The 20,588-nt window shown below is 48.6% G+C and overlaps 1 protein-coding gene across 3 annotated transcripts in view; it reads right to left on the reverse strand.

Annotated features, from left to right (window-relative positions):
* Positions 1–20,588, reverse strand: part of LOC138790089 (putative defense protein 3) — a 42,679-nt gene that overhangs the window by 16,015 nt on the left and 6,076 nt on the right. The window contains exons 1-3 of one of the 3 annotated variants that reach the window (XM_069969044.1): positions 15,662–15,775; positions 11,268–11,487; positions 2,190–2,332 (exon numbers count right to left, since the gene is read on the reverse strand). In XM_069969044.1, coding sequence (XP_069825145.1) covers positions 2,190–2,332; positions 11,268–11,487; positions 15,662–15,715 — 417 coding nt within the window. In that variant the 5' untranslated portion in view covers positions 15,716–15,775. Of the gene's footprint in view, positions 1–2,189; positions 2,333–11,267; positions 11,488–11,798; positions 11,895–15,661; positions 15,776–20,588 lie in introns of those variants that run through there. The other 2 variants (XM_069969046.1, XM_069969045.1) reach the window with 2 other exon arrangements.

A 20,588-nucleotide genomic window follows, 5' to 3' on the forward strand; every position in this document is an offset into this window, starting at 1 on the left:
GTCTCACTTCATGTGGTTATAGCTCCTTGATGCTTCAACTTATCCCAGCAATTCTGAGATATTCTTTTTTTATGATATAATGTACTTTAGCTTAGTGATAAATGTTTGCCGATTATCCCTATGATTTTCTTGTGATAAAAAAACACCCATTTTATGAAATAATTGCAAAATTTGTACTTTCCTAACTTTGAATTTTCTGCAGTTAAATCCTGAGATAATGTTATTGTCAGCGTAATTAAATATGTGTACTTTTTCTGCATTTATCCTTTGCATTGGGGAATGTTTTTTTTTTTGTTTTTTTTTTTTCTGTGTGTGTGTGTGTGTGTGTGTGTGTGTGTGTTTATACCTTTATATGTTATTTTACTGTCCCACTAGGAGACTTCACTGTCTACCTGATGACATAAACAGATCGATGATCTCAGGGAGACCAGCCAAAGATAACACCGCTGTCTGCTAGTTAAAGTGCTCAATGCAGTGAAATCCTAGGTGCATTGCCCCCTGGGAAACATAAATATGCAAAAAAAAAAAAGAGCCTGTGGAGCCTCATTGAAGAGTCTCAAAACACAGGACTAGCCAGATATCCCCCTGGAATTAATTTTTCCCTTGTCATAACATTGACTTATAGGGCCACTTAATATGGTGGTTTTGGTGGTTTCCCTACAGGAGCTGCCCCTTGGCTTGGTCCTTCCAGGAGGGATATCTGGCTAGTCCTGGGTTTGGAGACTCTTAAATGAGGCTCCTTGTTTTGTTTTCGCATATTCATGATGACATGGAATAATATACAGCAGGCATAGAAGATCAGACTCTACCTTAAAGTGTCACTGTTGTTTTTAAAAACTTTTAACGTGTCATAGAGACATGTGAGAAGTTTTGATCAGTCTGGGTCTCAGTGTTGCAACAGAACACTGCAGAGACACCATCACGTTTCTCGACATCATTGAGCTATCCAGACCTTCCTTCGGGAAGGAACAACCAAGCCAAGGAACGTCTCCAATCAAGGAAACCACCCAAGCAAGGTGTCCATCCACAGACAGCTGTTTCGGGGTATTAGTCCCTCATCAGTGTGGAGTAGGTTTCTGGCTAGTGGGAGCAATGCCTAGTAAGTGCATGCAAAAGGACGCTGGTTAACCTCAGGGAGATCAACCAGAACACCGCAGAGACACCATCAAGTGTCTCAATGTCAGTGTATTCTAGAACATTGCCCCCTGGGAAATCAAATATGCAAAAGAACACTGCAGAGATGCCTTCGCGTGTCTCGAAGTCAGTGAACTAGCCAGACCTTCCTCCGGGAAGGAACAACCAAGCCAAGGAATGTATCCAATCAAGGAAACCACCCAAGCAAGGTATTCATCCACAGACAGCTGTTTTGGGTTTTTTGCCCCTCATCAGTGTGGAGTGGGTCTCAGTGTTCACACTCGTACCAATCGGGAGAATGAGCTGGGAGAAGACCACTCTCCGATCTGAGTTAAAAAAGAAACTGTCAGACTTACAGTTTAATGGAGCTCTATGAAGCCCAACTCTTTCTACTAACTCAGAACCGGAAGAGGAAGTGCTCCCCGCTCGTTCTTCTGATCAGTACAGGTGTGATCAAAACTTTTTGACATGTCTTTATGACACGTCAAAAGTTTTTTAAAACGACAATGAGCCTGATCGTCTTTCATACCTATGATGCTGATGGCCTTAGGGAAGCCTCCAGTTGTCATAGTACCACCGGGACTCTCCCTCTGTTCCTCCCTATAGATGCTGCAATCACACTGACCGCAGCATCTATAGGGTAAACTGCCGGGATCCGAGAATGGCTCAGGTCCTAGCAGTTGCGGCGGTTGCCCGGCTATCATTGGCAGCTGTGACCTGCCGCAGATGGCCCCATGGACGTTACCACAAAAAATGAACGTACAGTAACATCCATATGCAGAAACGGGTTTATTTAAATAGATAATGACTTGGTATTTCCCTTTATTACAATAAACCTCTCATCACACGCATCATGCTCTTTGGGGTGATCCCCGGCAGCTTCTCCCAGCTCCACCGGCCTCGAATGTTTGGGTATAGAGAGAGATCAACCAATAAAGGCTGCGGGGCAGGAAGAAAGGGGACATAATGTTCGCATTGTGGCCTCCTCACTCCGATTAGTGTGTCTAATGCACAAGAAATGCGTAATAATAGAACATGTATAACAAATGACTTACGGGTTGTGAGCCGCACTGTAATAGCTGAGTGTTGTTGGGATCGGAGAGGCTAAATGTTCCACTGAACTCGTCTTTTTTCACTGGCCGGGCTTGGAGGAAGAACCCTTTAAATGTTTCGTTACCAGATGTGGATGTTATAGTCACTGAAATGGAAAAAAACCCAATGTTTGGGGGTCAGTAACAGATGGAATTTTTCTTACAGGAAAAAGCGCCACGAACACAGCCGTAATATGTATGACCGTACTACAGACCCACTTCCATAGAGCACCGCATGGCAGCACATATGGGCTCCTTATAGAACCACAAGGGTGTTCTGCCATGTGCCACTATAATTCCATACTCGTATAGCCTGCATTCCCTCCAGATCCCTATAGAGGGCCGTCTTACCCATTGGGCATGGTAGGCGGCTGCCCGGGGGCCCTTGTGTCCTAGGGGGCCCCTGCTTTTCGCTTTATAAGACGCACTTTTTTTCCTCCCAAAAGGGGAGGAAAAACTAAGTGCGTCCTATAAAGTGAATACGGCTCCCAAGCAGTGCTGAGCACCGCAAGGAAGCCGTCCTGCCCGTCCCCTCTATTGCCGCTCACTATGCATATGCATAGTGAGCGGCCCTAAGCGACCCCCTCCGCCCGCCCAGCCCACCCCTTCTATCGCCGCTCAGCTGAGCCGATCAGAAACTAAAGAAAGTGCAATGAGCAGCACTTTCCTGGGCTTCTGATTGGCTCAGCTAAGCGGCGATAGAAGGGGTGGGCTGTCCAGGAACTCACCCATCCGCCGGCCCCAGCAGCTGATGTCTCCTGGCAGCGCGCACTCCCGTCATCCTCCGGGCGCAGCCAGCGGGGTACAGAGAGACTGCCTGTGCCGGAAGTGTCCTGCAGCATCTATCATGAAATGCAATTCGCACCTCTGCCCAGGGGCCCATAATGCTGTTAAGACGGCCCTGTCCCTATATACCTGTATGCTGTCTTCCACCTCCTCATGGTTCCGCTCCATATTTCCTTACCACATCTCTAATAATATTCAGTGAAAACTGTAAATCTCCATCTTTCCCTGCGGATTTACTGCACAGACGCATCCAGTAAACCTGAAGCAGCCGACTCCTAACAAGGCGACTCCAGGCCGTAATCTCTCGAAGAAATAGTTTAGTTTATCGGAGATTACATTGTAAGTGACAGTGAAGGGAAACCTAACGAGCAACCAAAATGGTGGTCATTGGGGGAGTGGGGGGTGGCTTAGAAAGAGAACAGAAAGTTTTTGGCTTTCCCCTTTTTGTTACTTTCTTCTCAGCTTCTCAAAGCTGTAACATTTTTGTGTTTCTCCATATACAGAGCCACATGAGGAGTCGTTTTTTGCAGGACTAATTGCAATTTACATTGACACCTTTCATTTTACTATAAAATGTACAACAAAAACGAAAAAAAATTGTGGCATAAAATTTAAAAAAAATTAATTTGACAACTTTTGGGAAGTTTTGTTTTTAAACATTGCACTTTAGGATAAAACAGCCTACTGTATTCTGTATACCATTACCACCGTACCCAATTTAGGACTATGTTCCCACTAGAGGAACAGGATGGCTGTCTTTCAGGACCGATGTCATTTTAGCACCAAAAGACATTCGTCTGTTGGTAATGGTAGGGGCCAATGTTCGTGCCGCCGTCATTATTAAAAAATGGCCGTCTACAATGCCGTTCCGAAAGGCCGTCATTTTCCTGTAGAGGACAGACAAAATTTTTAGGTAAAATGACAACCATAATGGCCATTATTTTCGGAATACGGCTGTTAGTTGACCTCAAAAATGACATCCGTCCAAAAAGATAGCCATGAATTGGCCAAAAGAAGGCAGTTTGTGAACATAGCCTGTATGTTACTTTTGTTCTATTTTACTACTTTAGGCTATGTTCCCACTACGAGGTGGTGGTACAGGTGACGTACGACCAACAAAACAACAAATACACAATGATATATTTTCCATGTTAACACAACCTTATCAGGCATATGCCACTAAATATTCTGTACTGAGTCTCAGGCGATGTTCACACATAGTAAAATAAGGAAAAAAATACACTAGTGGAATAATGTTTAACATTACATTCTATGGGAAATCAGCAGACTGTACTATACAACAGACTATACAGGTGAGGAGAAGCTGGAATTACCATCCAGAAGAGTAAACTGGATACATGGAACAACTTAGTGAAGAAAATTTGTCTCTAAGAATGACAGAAAAAAAATAAGAGGGTAAAATACTTCATTCCTTTCAATGGATAACTGAAGTAGCATAGCTGAGATAGTGACATAGCAGAGTTGAGGTAGGAAGGTAGTGATGACAGAAAAAAAAATAAGAGGGTAAAATACTTCATTCCTATCAATGGATAACTGAGGTAGCAGAGTTGAGATAGTGACATAGCAGAGTTGAGGTAGTAAGGTAGTGATATAGCAGAGTTGAGGTAGTAAGGTAGTGACATAACAGAGTTGGGGTAGTAATGTAGTGACGTAGAAGAGTTAAGTCGGCAGTGATGTAGCAGAGTTGAGGTGGCAGTGATGTTGCAGAGATGAGGCGGCAGTGACGTAGCAGAGTTGAGGCGGCAGTGTTGCCAGTTGTAGGTCACCCAGCTTTCCCAGCATCTTGTATAGTAGTCAGTATAATGGCGGTCACCCAGCTTTCCTAGCATCTTGTATAATGGCAGTCACCCAGCTTTGCTAGCATCTCGTATAGTAGTCAGTATATGGAGAGCACCCAGCTTTCCCAGCATCTTGTATAGTAGTCAGTATATGGAGGTCAGAAGTTTGTGTAAGTCCAGCAAGCTGTTTTTTCTTTGGATTTGTAATAAAGACTTTTGGATACAAAGCCTGTCCCGGTCCTATTGTGCTGGACTTACACAAAGTTCTTACTGCATTTAAGAGCAGTAAATTGGGCTTGTCCGAGCACATGGACTGAGGGAGTGCCGGGTGAGCTGACTCAACCTACTTTACACATATATGGAGGTCACCCAGCTTTCCCAGCATCTTGTATAGTAGTCAGTATAATGGTGGTCACCCAGCTTTCCTAGCATCATGCATAGTAGTCAGTATTTTGGTGGTCACCCAGCTTTCCCAGCAACCTGTGTAGTAGTCAGTATAATGGAGGTCACCCAGCTTTACTAGCATCTATATCATAAAAATGAAAGTCTGTCTGTCTGTCCGTCTGTCTGTCCTCTATAGACTTCCAAACGCCTGAACCGTTTAACTCCAAATTTGGCACGCAGATACATTGGGTGCTCGGGAAGGTTAATGTGAAGGTCCCATCCTTGCCAGACGTATGGTAGGGGAACTCCTGGGCAACCTTGGAACAAATCTAATTAACACACTGACACTTTAAACCCAGGCAGCGTGTCACGGCCGCGGCGGCGTCCCACGTTCCGGGCCGCCGCCGCGACCGCTTCCTGCCCCATGCAGCAGCCGGTGTCCATAGTCGGGGACCCGGCGCTGCTATCACCTCGGCCCCGGGGGGCGCCTCACCTCTCCACGCTCCTGTCTCCCGCTGTGCCGGCCGGCGCGCGCGTCCCCGCCTCCTGGGGCGCGCGCGCGCCGGCTGTCTCAGATTTAAAGGGGCAGTGCGCTCCTAATTGGTAGTTGCACCTAATCACTCCCCTATAAATCCCAGCATGCCCTGTCCCCTGGGTTGGAGCCTCTACATGCTTCCCATAGCGTTTGGCCCAGCTCCCTGTTGTTCCTGATTCCTAGGCCTTGTTCCTGATTCCTAGTCCTTGTTCCTGATTCCTAGTCCTTGTTCCTGAGTCCTGTCCGTTACCTGGTCCCAAGTCCCTGTTCCTGAGTCCTGTCCGTTACCTGGTCCCAAGTCCCTGTTCCTGGTTCCTGTTCCCCTGTCACTCCACCTGTTCCTGTGTCCAGCCAGTCACGTGCTCTCTCATCTGCAGACTATTGCCTGTACCATCTCCTGCCACGCCTCGCCTGCCGACACCAGCAACCAAGCCAGGGGTAGCGACCTGGGGGTCGCCTGCCGCAGCAAGTCCATCCCGCCTTGCGGCGGGCTCTGGTGAAAACCAGCGGCCCCTTAGACTCCGCTCCCTGGTGAGGTTTGTGCCATCGCTGGTGCCGGTCCAGTGGATCCACTACTCCGGGCGTTACAGTAGGCTCCAACCATGGATCCCGGCGAGGTGCCTGATCTCCGTGATGTCGCCAGAGTGGTCACTCAGCAGGCGCAACAAATCCAGAAGCAGTCACAGCAGATCCAGCAACTCACTGCCGCCTTACAGCAGCAGACTACTGCCCAGCGCACACCACCTCCTGACGCTTCTTCTTCACTCCGACTGGCCCTCCCAAGCAAGTACTCTGGGGACTCTAAGTTGTGCAGAGGATTCTTGACTCAGTGCACCATGCACATTGAACTTTTGAGTAGTCAGTTTTCCACCGAGCGCTCTAAAGTGGCTTTCATCATCAGCCTATTAGAAGGTAGAGCCCTGGCCTGGGCCACGCCACTGTGGGACCGTGATGATCCAGTTGCTGCCAATCTCCGGGCCTTCCTATTCGAGTTTCGCTCCGTCTTTGAGGAACCTGCCCGTGCTTCTTCAGCCGAGACTGCTCTCCTCAACCTCTCTCAAGGCAGCTCCTCTGTTGGTGACTACGCCATCCAGTTCCGCACCCTGGCAGCCGAATTGGACTGGAACGAGGCCGCCCTATTGGCCACCTTCAAGAAGGGCCTGTCTAGTCGTGTGAGAGACGTGCTCGCTGCCCGAGACCTGCCTACCTCCCTGAACGAACTCATTCTACTGGCCACCCGAGTTGATACTCGTTTTTCGGAGAGGGAGGAGGAGGTTCGGCATGAACATTTACTAACCCGTTCCCGTCGCCATCCCCAGCTGGCGCCGGTTTTCCAGAATCCTGACCTTTCGATGTCCCAACCCTCTCCTGAGATTCCTATGCAGGTGGAACGGGCTCACCTGACGCCTGATGAAAGAATCCGGCGCCTGGAGCAGAATCTCTGTCTCTATTGCGGTGGTTCCGATCACTTCCGGCTGGGATGTCCCCTACGTCCCCAAACATCCGGAAAATGCTCGCACCTAGGTCCGGTGGGACAGGTGTCCCTAGGTGTGAATGCCACCATTCCAAGTCTGTCTATGCCAGTTTCCATCCGGACTCTCTCAGGACGAAATCATCAGACTACTGCCTTCCTCGATTCTGGGTCAGCAGGCAGTTTTATTGCGGCAACATTGGTCCAAAGATGGCGGCTACCCGTGACCCGACTAGCCAGGCCCCTGTCTATCTCCTCGGTCACAGGCGAAATTCTTACCGACCGTGTGTACTACCAGACCGCACCTTTAGTCCTCCAGGTGGGTCCTTTACATCAAGAAGAGATATCCTTCTACGTCCTGCCCCATTCTTCCCCCGCGGTCCTCCTGGGACTCCCGTGGCTGCAAGAACATGCCCCTCAACTGGACTGGAGAACCGGGGAGATTCTCAGTTGGGGTCAGGACTGTTCCAACCAGTGTCTCAGGTCACCTCAGACCAAGTGTACTATGTCGTTTCCTGTCCCAGCCAAGCCTCTACCCGACCTACCGGCAGAAGACCAAGACTCGGCGGATGCCTTCTCTGCCGAGGTGTACCCTCTCTCCGTACCCAAGACTAAGGTCGTGTCCTCTCACCACCGGGAGAACTTACAGAAGGTCCTCGTCCACAGACCCACAGTCCCTTGCCATGTTTTACCGCCTGATCGCCTAGCACCAGTCGTCACCTCCTCGCTTCAGAGAGTACCCCCCGGAAAGACTCATGTTCACCCTGCGCTTCGAAGAGGTATTTTGAAGTGGGGTCATTCCTCGTTGGAGGCCGGGCACCCTGGAGTCCGTAAGACCGGCCAACGGATCTCTCGCCACTACTGGTGGCCTAGTCTGTTTCAAGATGTCAAAGACTTTGTGGCTTCCTGTGCCATCTGCAGGCAAGAAAGAGGGGGAGGCCAAAGGGGGGGGGTACTGTCACGGCCGCGGCGGCGTCCCACGTTCCGGGCCGCCGCAGCGACCGCTTCCTGCCCCATGCAGCAGCCGGTGTCCATAGTCGGGGACCCGGCGCTGCTATCACCTCGGCCCGGGGGGGCGCCTCACCTCTCCACGCTCCTGTCTCCCGCTGTGCCGGCCGGCGCGCGCGTCCCCGCCTCCTTGGGCGCGCGCGCGCCGGCTGTCTCAGATTTAAAGGGGCAGTGCGCTCCTAATTGGTAGTTGCACCTAATCACTCCCCTATAAATCCCAGCATGCCCTGTCCCCTGGGTTGGAGCCTCTACATGCTTCCCATAGCGTTTGGCCCAGCTCCCTGTTGTTCCTGATTCCTAGGCCTTGTTCCTGATTCCTAGTCCTTGTTCCTGATTCCTAGTCCTTGTTCCTGAGTCCTGTCCGTTACCTGGTCCCAAGTCCCTGTTCCTGAGTCCTGTCCGTTACCTGGTCCCAAGTCCCTGTTCCTGGTTCCTGTTCCCCTGTCACTCCACCTGTTCCTGTGTCCAGCCAGTCACGTGCTCTCTCATCTGCAGACTATTGCCTGTACCATCTCCTGCCACGCCTCGCCTGCCGACACCAGCAACCAAGCCAGGGGTAGCGACCTGGGGGTCGCCTGCCGCAGCAAGTCCATCCCGCCTTGCGGCGGGCTCTGGTGAAAACCAGCGGCCCCTTAGACTCCGCTCCCTGGTGAGGTTTGTGCCATCGCTGGTGCCGGTCCAGTGGATCCACTACTCCGGGCGTTACACAGCGCCAGGTACATTTTCTAGTCTTGTATAGTATTCAGTATAATTGCGATCACCCAGCTTTCCTAGCATCTTGTATAACAGTATAATGGTGGTCACCCAGCTTTCCCAGCATCTTATATAGTAGTCAGTATAATGGCGGTCACCCAGCTTTCCTAGTATCTTGTATAATGGCAGTCACCCAGCTTTCCTAGCATCTTGTATAGTCGTCAATATAATGGCGGTGACCCATTTAATCAGGACCATGGGACCCCGGCCGGGCTCCAGGATCTCCAGTACTGACACGTCCCAACCCGGCTGATGGACTGCCTGCTCGGACAGTCAGTGGCTATGGCGGGACACCGTCATGACACTAGGGACACTAGGGCGGGACAAGTCATGACGTCACCACGCTTTCAAGAAAGAATTGAACAAAAAGTGATTAAAGCTGTTCCCTATGAAAAATGAATTCTAATAAAAAACTTTTAAGCCTAATTATCTACTTCTTTAAATTAAATTTGTTTAGACTTTGTTTAGACTTTTTTTGGCCATTTTATGGCTGTCTTTTTAGACAGCCGTCATTTTGGTGCCTAAAAAAAGGTCATAATTAGTCGTAACAGTTTCCAACAGGTCATGATAGTTTCCTTCTTTCGGACAGCTGTCTTTTGGCAATGACACCAGCAAATATTGGGGTTCAGCGAGCTCTAACTGGGTCCCAGCCGACCCTCCCTGCCTTGTTGACGTGCTGCCCCAGGTGACAGACCCCCAACTAGGGGAAAGGACCCTATTCAACTAAAGTGTTGGTCAAAACAATATGGTATCGTCAGGCCACAAATCACCACCAGTCTGGCGCCAGGGGTCAAAGCGAACATAGCAGCGCAGTACCAGGCAGTTCGAGAGCTCCTGCTCAGTCTCCGTATGGAGGAACAGGCAGGTGCTGCTGCAGTGCGGACAGGCGGGTTCCTTACTCATGAGCATTATTTGCACCCATCATGGCGTGAAAAGACAGACTCCTATTGGTAATGATAGGCAAATAATGATCATGAGTAAGGAACCCGCCTTTCACTGTGGTATCCTACCACGGATGTACACTCTTCGCAAAAGCCTTTACTTATTGTACTTGTGTGGTGATGAAGGTAGTACTAAAGTTTCTCCAGAAGATGTCACTATATTAGATTTGTGCGTAAGTGTGTAAAGGGTTATTGTTTCTTTGTGTGTCACATGGGTCTGCAAACCAACAGGAATCTGTTCCTTCTTCTCTCCTATCACCTTTCTTTACTTCTTCTTTTGCACTCTTCACCCACTCACAGCGCACCTTAGTTACACTGAGGAAGGAAGTCACATGGGAGACAAGAAGAGTAGGTCAGTCTTAGCTAGAGTCCCGTATGGGTAGGAAGCAAGAGCGGTCACAGCTAACAGTTTCTTTCTCAGTTATGCTACCCAACACGATGCATTGTTAAACCCCTCTTAGAAGAGGACAAGTCAGAGACAACCCCAACCCACGCCATGGATTAGGAGTGTAACAGTGCAGGACAGTATCCACTAAAGCCAAAGAGCTAGGAACTGATCCAGATAGAGCAAAGAGCCTATGCACGCTATTTCGCAGCACAGGTGTCAGCAGGAAATCCTCAGCATTCCGCTCATTCCAGGTAACAAGGTCTGAGGCCTGTGTCACCCCCCTAGGAAGGTTCAGCCGAGTCTAGTGGGCATAGGGTGGTGTGAGGACTAACAAAAGGTCAATACACGGGCACAGGTGTTCTTCTTCTTCATCTAAGTATTATACCTCATCATCCTCCGACATCCTGCCAGAGCACAGTACTACCTGATGTTTCTTATTACCTGACCTGACCAACACTTTAGTTGAGTAGGGACCTTCCCCCCAATTGGGGTCTGCCACCTAGGGCAGCACATCAACTAGGCAGGGACGGGACCCAGTTAGACCTTGCTGAACCCCCCCCCCCCCTTGATGTAATATCAAGTTCATTATTTGCTGGTGTCATTGCCAAAGACAGCTGTCCGAAAGAAGGCATATATTACCTGCTCCGCGCTCCGGCTTGCTTCGGGGTTCTCCACGTTCTTGACGTCCCTCTCAGCCAATCAGTGCGCTGACTATGTTCACACAGCTTCTTTTTTTGCCCCTTTTCCAGCTATTTTTTACATCAAAATACAACTGTATTCTGCATAATAATTTGCAGAATACGGCTGTATGTTGGCATCAAAATGATGGCTGTAAAATGGCAAAAAGAAAGGGAGTTGTGTAAGCGTAGCCCACAAAAAGTGCATAAAAACACTCAAAAACAACTCAAAAAAATGAAACGTTGAGGCTAATTTTGCTTTAAAATAAAATTAATAGTATTTAACACTTGGTTCCTTACCTGTAATAATGTCCTCAGGAAAAACAGTTCTATTAGACACGATGATGATATACGGAGCTGGAGATGGCTGAGGGTCAATCTTTCGGTTTTTGGTCTTCATGTGGCCTGGACGCATTTCATCACAGGCACTGGTTACTTTCCCACTTTGAAATCCATAAACTGTAACCAAACCTCCGGCGGCAGCGCAAATGAGAAGTCTTATAAAGTTGTCCATGTCTACCTGAAGGAGATACAGAGGAGACCTGCCATGAAGTCATGGAAAATAATCCCCTGTGCACCTATATATATATATATATATATATATATATTGTAGGGATCTTCCCGGGGGATGGTGTGTTTGGACACAGTTCACAGCAGACTTGGACTTGTAAAATAACAGCTTGGCGCTTATTTGCAGCATAAACAGTCCATCAAACAAAATACAGCAGCACCGTGCTTTAAGAATAAAACAAACAAAAAGGTCTTGCCCGTCTGGGCGCTTACTAACAGGTTAGCTCACCTATCTAACACTTATCACAGTGCGTCTTTCACCTGGATACCGCAGGGTATACACAAGCTCCAGCAGAGGCTTTATCCCCAGGTTGCTCCCAAACAGACGCCCAGGCTGATCACTCCTGGCTGAGAGCCAACACTGGATCCTCTGCAGGGCTTTTACCTTGTCAGGCTGATTAGGGTCAGAAACACCTGACCCCAAAACCTGACCTGGATCGGGGGGGAAGGGAATGGCAAGTCCCACTACCAAAACCTACCTGCCATTCCATGTAAGTCCAGGCCCGGCAATAATAAATAATAGCTCAGCAGCATAACACTGCTGAGCAAGAGATCCCTCCTGGACTCACCATCTCACGCTATGTATTAACCTGGGTGAGATGTACACCCCCTCGAGCACTTTTCCCGTCACATGTCCACTTACACCCCCCTCTTCTTCAGACCGGAGGGCTGAGCGTATTGTCCCCACAGGCAGTGTACTCTTGATAGGGCGTCAGCATTTGCCTGTAATTTCCCTGGCCTGTGTTCCACCATGAAATTAAAGTATTGGAGGGACAGAAACCACCTAGTCACCCTCGCATTTTTCTCCTTGTTTAATTTCATCCATGTTAGGGGGGCATGGTCGGTCACTAACTTGAATCTCCTGCCTAGTAAGTAATACCTCAGGGATTCTAGGGCCCACTTCACTGCCAGACATTCTCGCTCCACAATGGCATAGTTCTTCTCGGCCGGGGATAGCTTCCTACTCAAGTACATCACCGGGTGCTCCTCGCCATTCACGACCTGTGAGAGGACGGCACCTAACCCTGTGTTAGAGGCGTCTGTCTGTACTAGAAACTCTCGCCTAAAGTCAGGGGTAACTAGCACAGGTTGTTGGCACAGGGCAGACTTAAGGCTTTGAAAAGCCTTCTCGGCCTCTGGAGTCCATGTCACCATTGCGGACTTTGCACCCTTTGTCAGGTCAGTTAGTGGGGCTGCAACTGAAGCAAAATTTGGCACAAACCTTCGGTAATAGCCCGTAATACCCAGGAAAGCTCTGACCTGTTTCTTTGTGAGGGGTTGAGGCCAATTCTGTATTGCCTCAATTTTATTTAGTTGTGGTTTCACTAACCCCCTTCCAATAATGTAGCCCAGGTATTTGGCCTCCTCTAAGGCTAGTGCACATTTCTCTGCATTGATGGTTAACCCCGCATCACTTATGGCCTCTAACACCGCCTGGACCTTACAGAGGTGACTTTCCCAATCAGGGCTAAAAATGACCACATCATCGAGGTAGGCAGCAGTAATCCCGATGTGGTCGCAGAATCAAGTCCATCAACCTCTGAAAAGTGGCAGGGGCTCCATGTAACCCGAATGGCATCACTACGTATTGGAAGAGTCCATCAGGGGTGGAGAATGCCGTCTTCTCTCAAGCCTTAGGAGTGAGGGGGATCTGCCAGTAGCCCTTAGTGAGATCGAGGGTAGTTATGTACCTGGCATTACCCATTCTTTCTATCAACTCATCTACCCTGGGCATGGGGTAGGCATCGAACTTGGAGATCTCATTTAACTTTCTAAAATCATTACAGAACCTCCAAGTCCCATTGGGCTTTGGGATTAACACAATCGGGCTGGACCACTCGCTCTGGGACACCTCAATGACTCCTAGGTCAAGCATACGTTTTACCTCGGATGATACCGCCTCCCTCCGTGCTTCTGGTACCCTATAGGGCTTAAGGTTTACTCTGCTTCTAGGCTCAGTTTCAATATGATGACTAATGAGATGCGTACGCCCTGGGAGGTCAGAAAACTTGTCTTTATTTCTCTGCAGGAATTCCTTAGCTTCCTGCTTCTGGGATACTGACAGGGTGTCACCAATCCTGACCGGAGGGATTGGTTGTGACAGATGACCAACAGGATTTGTCGCCACCAAGGATTCCCTGTCTTTCCAGGGCTTGATCAAGTTTATGTGATAAACTTGAAAAGGCTTCCTTCTACCGGGTTGGTGCACCTTGTAGTTGACCTCACTGATCTTCTCTACAATTTCATAGGGACCTTGCCACTTTGCTAAGAATTCGCTTTCTACCGTGGGAACAAGTATGAGGACCCGGTCACCTGGGCTGAATGTCCTGATTCTTGCAGAACGATTGTAAATTCTGCTTTGGCCCTCTGGAGGTGTTCCCTTACTAGGGGCATTACAGTGGCTATACGGTCCTGCATTTGTGCTACATGCTCTATAACACTCTTGTATGGGGTGGACTCACTTTCCCAGGTCTCTTTCGCTATATCCAACAAACCCCTAGGGTGACGACCATAGACTAATTCGAAGGGAGAGAACCCTGTGGACGCTTGGGGTACTTCCCTAATAGAAAACATCAGGTAAGGTAGTAAGTGATCCCAATCACGACCATCCTTTTCCACCACTTTTTTTAACATATGTTTCAGTGTTTTGTTAAACCTCTCCACTAACCCGTCTGTCTGTGGGTGATATACAGAGGTACGTATGTGGGAGATTTTAAACAGTTTGCATAGCTCTTTCATCACCTTTGACACAAATGGGGTACCTTGGTCAGTCAAGATTTCCTTGGGGATCCCCACCCTGGAAAACATATAAAACAATTCCCGTGCTATTGTTTTAGATGCAGTGTTTCTTAGGGGTACAGCCTCAGGATAGCGGGTCGCGTAGTCTAATACAACTAGAATGTACTGGTGACCTCTAGCTGACTTTACAATGGGACCCACCAAGTCCATTGCGATCCGGTCAAAAGGTACCTCTATGATGGGGAGTGGGACCAAAGGACTGCGAAAATGCGACACTGGAGCGCTAAGCTGACATGTGGGGCACGACTCACAGTATTTTTTTATGTCAGCATAAATCGCAGGCCAATAAAACCTCTGGAGGACTCTCTCCTGCGTTTTATCTGTCCCCAAGTGGCCCCCAAGGACATGATTATGGGCCATGTCGAGTACCTGACGCCGGTACGACTTAGGCACCAGAAGCTGTTCCACAACCTCATCATTAATCTTAGTGACTCTATAGAAGAGATTGTTAGTCACAGAAAAATGTGGAAACTTTTTCTCAGCTTCTGGTTCCTGAGGTACCCCATTCATAACAGTGACCTGCTCTCTAGCATTTTTGAGAGTGGGGTCCTGTAATTGTGCAGTACCAAAATTATCCCTAGACACCTCTAAGTCTGGAACATTCTGCTCAGTGGGAGGAGCCTCTTCCTCACCAGCCAGGACCTGCAAAGGAAAAGCATCATTTTCATCCTGTACATTTTTATCATTTACCGTGGGTAATGCAATAGACTTAGGGGTCTCCTCACTTCTTTCAGGGGATTGTTGTTTTCCCCATAGAGCCCAGAACAATGGAAAATCACGCCCCAATATCACATTATGCATAAGGTTTTTAACCACACCCACTTCTTATTGTACAGTGCCTAGTTCAGTCCCAACATTAGCCAGCACTATAGGGTAAACTTTTGTATCGCCATGTATGCACACCACACCCATATGTCTTTTTGGCACAAAGTCCCCAGCCACCAGGCTGGCATGCACCAGGGTGACAAGGCTTCCTGAGTCCAGCAACGCCTTAACAGGGAAGTCATTGACAGTAATGTGGCAGACTTGTGGTTCAGTCTCTAGTCCAGTGACCGCAACAAAAGACTGTTCCGCAAATAGCGACTGACGCCGGCTAGCGTCACACTCCATGGGCTCACTGGTAAGAGGGCAATGGGCAGACATATGTCCCGTCTCATGGCATCTCCAGCACTGGATAGGGCCTGGTCTCCTTGGCAGGGAGTCCTTTTTAGGGCCACTTAGCCACCGGGGACCACCACCAGTCTTTTGCCCCTGAGACACCTCCTGAGCGCTCTTCCCTCTATCAGCACCCCTCCACACTCCCCCAATAGATGGAAGTCTCTTACCAGCTGAAGGCACAGGTCTGGCACTCCGGGGAGGTGAAGGTGCTGCAGGAACATCACGGAGGTAGTCCTCAGTCGCCTGGAACCTCTCCACAAGGTTGACAAGTTCGTCGGCACTCTTAGGGTCGCCTTGTCCCACCAAGCGTTGCAGATCGGCAGGAAGTGCGCGGAGGTAGCAATCCATCACGAGCCTCTCTAGGATCTGTGCAGGAGTAGAAGTGTCTGGCTCCAACCATTTTCTTGCCAAATGAATCAGGTCGTACATCTGGGACCTCGCTGACTTGTCCCGACTGTAGCTCCAGATGCGGACCCTCCAGGCACGGACAGCAGCAGTAACTCCTAGTTGGGCGAGTATCTCTGCTCTTAGCCGAGGATAGTCCTTGACCTCTTGCTCACTGAGGTCATAGTAGGCCTTTTGAGGTTCGCCTGTTAAATAGGGAGCAATGACCTCTGCCCACTCAGTGGAGGGTAACTTTTCTCGCTCAGCCACACGCTCAAAGACAGTTAAGTAGGCCTCAACATCGTCATCAGCAGTCATCTTTTGCAGCGCACGCTGCACGGCTCTTCTCACAGAAAAAGTCTCTAGGGCGGCTGCTGCCACCAGCTGTGGATTAGCACCTGCAGACGCCTCTTGCTTTGCTATCAGGTGCTCAATAAGCCTCTGTTGTTGAGCCATTGTCTGTTCATGGCGCAGGTTAGCGTCTGTCAGAGCCTGCTGCTGTTGCAGACTCACTTGCATTAACTGCTTCATCATCTCCTCCATGTTGCTTGTCTGTTTTTGGAGTGAAGCAGAAGCCTTCACCCAGGACATAAGCAGCTGTAGCCAAGTTGATGCACACCGTTGCCCCTAGCAACCATTTTGCCCGCTCCGCAGCACCAATTGTAGGGATCTTCCCGGGGGATGGTGTGTTTGGACACAGTTCACAGCAGACTTGGACTTGTAAAATAACAGCTTGGCATTTATTTGCAGCATAAACAGTCCATCAAACAAAATACAGCAGCACCGCGCTTTAAGAATAAAACAAACAAAAAGGTCTTGCCCATCTGGGCGCTTACTAACAGGTTGGCTCACCTATCTAACACTTATCACAGTGCGTCTTTCACCTGGATACCGCAGGGTATACACAAGCTCCAGCAGAGGCTTTATCCCCAGGTTGCTCCCAAACAGACGCCCAGGCTGATCACTCCTGGCTGAGAGCCAACACTGGATCCTCTGCAGGGCTTTTACCTTGTCAGGCTGATTAGGGTCAGAAACACCTGACCCCAAAACCTGACCTGGATCGGGGGGAAGGGAATGGCAAGTCCCACTACCAAAACCTACCTGCCATTCCATGTAAGTCCAGGCCCGGCAATAATAAATAATAGCTCAGCAGCATAACACTGCTGAGCAAGAGATCCCTCCTGGACTCACCATCTCACGCTATGTATTAACCTGGGTGAGATGTACATCCCCTCGAGCACTTTACCAGTGACATGTCCACAATATATATATATATATATATATATATATATATATATATATACAGTGGTACCTTGGTTTAAGAGTAACTTGCATTAAGAGCGTTTTGGTTTACGAGCTCACAGTTTTTCTAAATTGTGACTTGGTGTAAGAGCATTGCTTTGGTATAAGAGCTCCCTGTACTGAGTGGGAAGGAGAGTTGGGGAGGGGCATATTCTGTATAGCGGGGTCTACAGCCCTGTACTCTGACCCAGGAACTCTCCCTCATCTTCCAAATCATAGCAGATCCACTTCAGGCTGGGGCTTGCATCAGGGGACAGGACTGTGGAGATAATCTCTCCATAGCTGTAACCCATCTCTCCCCGGACAGAGAGTGCTGCATGTATGTGCCCACATCTGTCCTGCTCATTCCTTCATACTCCCTGCAGTCTCTGTCAGTCCTGATTGGTCCATGCTGAGCACACACACCCCTTCCCCATTGCTGTCATGTGACCACACAGACCTCTGACAGCAGCCCTGCTTCTCTATTCTAGCCTGTTGTACTACACTACTGCATTATGGGGATCTGCAGTTCCATCCTGTATCTACCAACTGCTGCTGTGTTATCAGGGTTATACAGTTACTATACATTATACTCCACATGCTGATTGCTATACTGTACAGTAACTTATATATCACATATCCAGCTGCTGCTGTGTTATCAGGGTTATACAGTTACTATACATTATACACCACATGCTGCTATACTGTACAGTAACTTATATATCACATATTCAGCTGCTGTGTTATCAGGGTTATACAGTTACTATACATTATACACCACATGCTGCTATACTGTACAGTAACTTATATATCACATATCCAGCTGCTGTGTTATCAGGGTTATACAGTTACTATACATTATATACCACATGCTGCTATACTGTACAGTAACTTATAATATCACATATCCAGCTGCTGTGTTATCAGGGTTATACAGTTACTATACATTATATACCACATGCTGCTATGCTGTACAGTAACTTATATATCACATATCCAGCTGCTGCTGTGTTATCAGGGTTATACAGTTACTATACATTATACACCACATTACTATACATTATACACCACACGCTGATTGCTATACTGTACAGTGACTTATATATCACATATCCAGCTGCTGTGTTATCAGGGTTATACAGTTACTATACATTATACACCACATGCTGCTATACTGTACAGTAACTTATATATCACATATCCAGCTGCTGTGTTATCAGGGTTATACAGTTACTATACATTGTACACCACATGCTGCTATACTGTACAGTAACTTATATATCACATATCCAGCTGCTGTGTTATTAGGGTTATACAGTTACTATACATTATACACCACATGCTGATTGCTATACTGTACAGTAACTTATATATCACATAACCTGCTGCTGTGTTATCAGGGTTATACAGTTACTATACATTATACACCACATGCTGCTATACTGTACAGTAACTTATATATCACATATTCAGCTGCTGTGTTATCAGGGTTATACAGTTACTATACATTATATACCACATGCTGCTATACTGTACAGTAACTTATATATCACATATCCAGCTGCTGTGTTATCAGGGTTATACAGTTACTATACATTATACACCACATGCTGCTTTCTTTTATATGAAAGAAATCATATAAAATAATAATTTGGAAAGAGGAGGCAAAAGTAGAGGCAGAGGCAGGGCCGCTTCTGCCATGAGGCGGAATGAGTATTCCGCCTCAGGCGGCAGATTCTGCGCCCCTGCAGGGGGCGGCAGACAGCAGCCCTGCAGCCACTCACCTGTCTTGCCGCAGCCATCCCGTCCCACCGCCAACACTCACCACTGTCCCCCGCCGCGCTCCTGCGCCATCAGTCAGCAGCTGTCATCGCCCTCCAGCAAGTCGTAAGTGCCCAGGGACGGCGGTGAGCGTTTGCGGCAGGACAGGACGGCTGTGGCAGGACAGGTGAGCGTCATCAGCCGCTCAGCCGCGATTGGCTGAGCACAGTTATGCTCAGCCAATCGCCGCTGAGCATCGGATGATGCTGCAGAGGACAGCCGGCATTCGGGAGAGTCAGAGCTGTTCACCGGCCGCCCGAAGAAGACGCCACTGACTGAAGATCGGAGATGGAGGTCGGCACGTGACAGGTATGTATAGCGCACCACACTTCCGGGTACACGGGTGGGGGTGGTGGGACACGGGGAAGGGGGCTATTTACAGACATAACATACATTACAAAGTTGTATAACTTTGTAATGTGTGTTATTCTGGGAATAATTCTTTACCTCCGCACTACCCCTTTAAGTGTTTGGTTTTCTGTTCACTGTTTCACCCAATCACTGCTGCAGGTACCTCACACCGTCTACCTATTACATGCTTCTTTCTCCCTTCTCCTAGTATGTTCCCTACCAATAGGAGGTAAGACCCGGTCACCTCTATATAAGCTAGTTAGTACCTGGTGTGTGCGGGGGGTCTTTTTTATTCTGTGGATGGTGGAGAGAGCAAGACACAAACAGATGCCTGCAAAGATGCCCTGCTAAACCCAAAGGTGGGGTAACTGTTACCTGGGTTAATCTTGTCTACGCCTGGGATCCTTCTTTCTAAGTTGGGGCAGTCTGCAGTCAAGGGATTGATCCTCAGTGGGACAAAGGGCCTAAGCTGTAGTATCCCACTGGTTCCTTCTCAGGTAATCCTGATCGCCCCCCCCCCCCCCCCCACAACGTTGTCGCGGAGGAGCGATCCCTGTGTCTTTACCCGGCTGGGGTCTGTGCCGTAATAACGCCGATCCCGGCTCGACGCTGGATTGTTTTCGGCTGCAGCAGCCGAAAGCAATCGAGTGCCTATCTCATTGATCTATGCTGTATAACTATACTGCATAGAGTTCAATGAGAGATCAGTATACTTATACTAGAAATCACCCAGGGGGAATAACCCTAACCCCAGGCGGAACAACCCTAACCCCAGGGGGGAATAACCCTAACCCCAGGGGGGAATAACCCTAACCCCAAGGAGGAATAACCCTAACCCCAGGGGGGAATAACCCTAACCCCAGGGGAAATAACCCTAACCCCAGGGGGGAATAACCCTAACCCCAGGGGGAATAACCCTAACCCCAGGGGGAATAACCCTAACCCCAGGGGGGAATAACCCTAACCCCAGGGGGAATAACCCTAACCCCAGGGGGAATAACCCTAACCCGAGGGGGAATAACCCTAACCCCAGGGAGGAATAACCCAAACCCGAGGGGAAATAACCCTAACCCCAGGAGGAATAACCCTAACCCCAGGGGGGCTTCTAGTATAGGTGTAAAAAAAAATAAAAGTTTGAATCACCCCCCTTTTCCCATGTTATGAATAAAAATAAATAAATAAATAAACATGTTTGTTATCGCCACGTGCGTAATCGCCTGAACTATTATTTATCACATTCCTGATCTCGCACGGTAA

This window comes from Dendropsophus ebraccatus, chromosome 4 (assembly GCF_027789765.1).
Source record: "Dendropsophus ebraccatus isolate aDenEbr1 chromosome 4, aDenEbr1.pat, whole genome shotgun sequence".
Classification (NCBI taxonomy): Eukaryota; Metazoa; Chordata; class Amphibia; order Anura; family Hylidae; genus Dendropsophus; species Dendropsophus ebraccatus.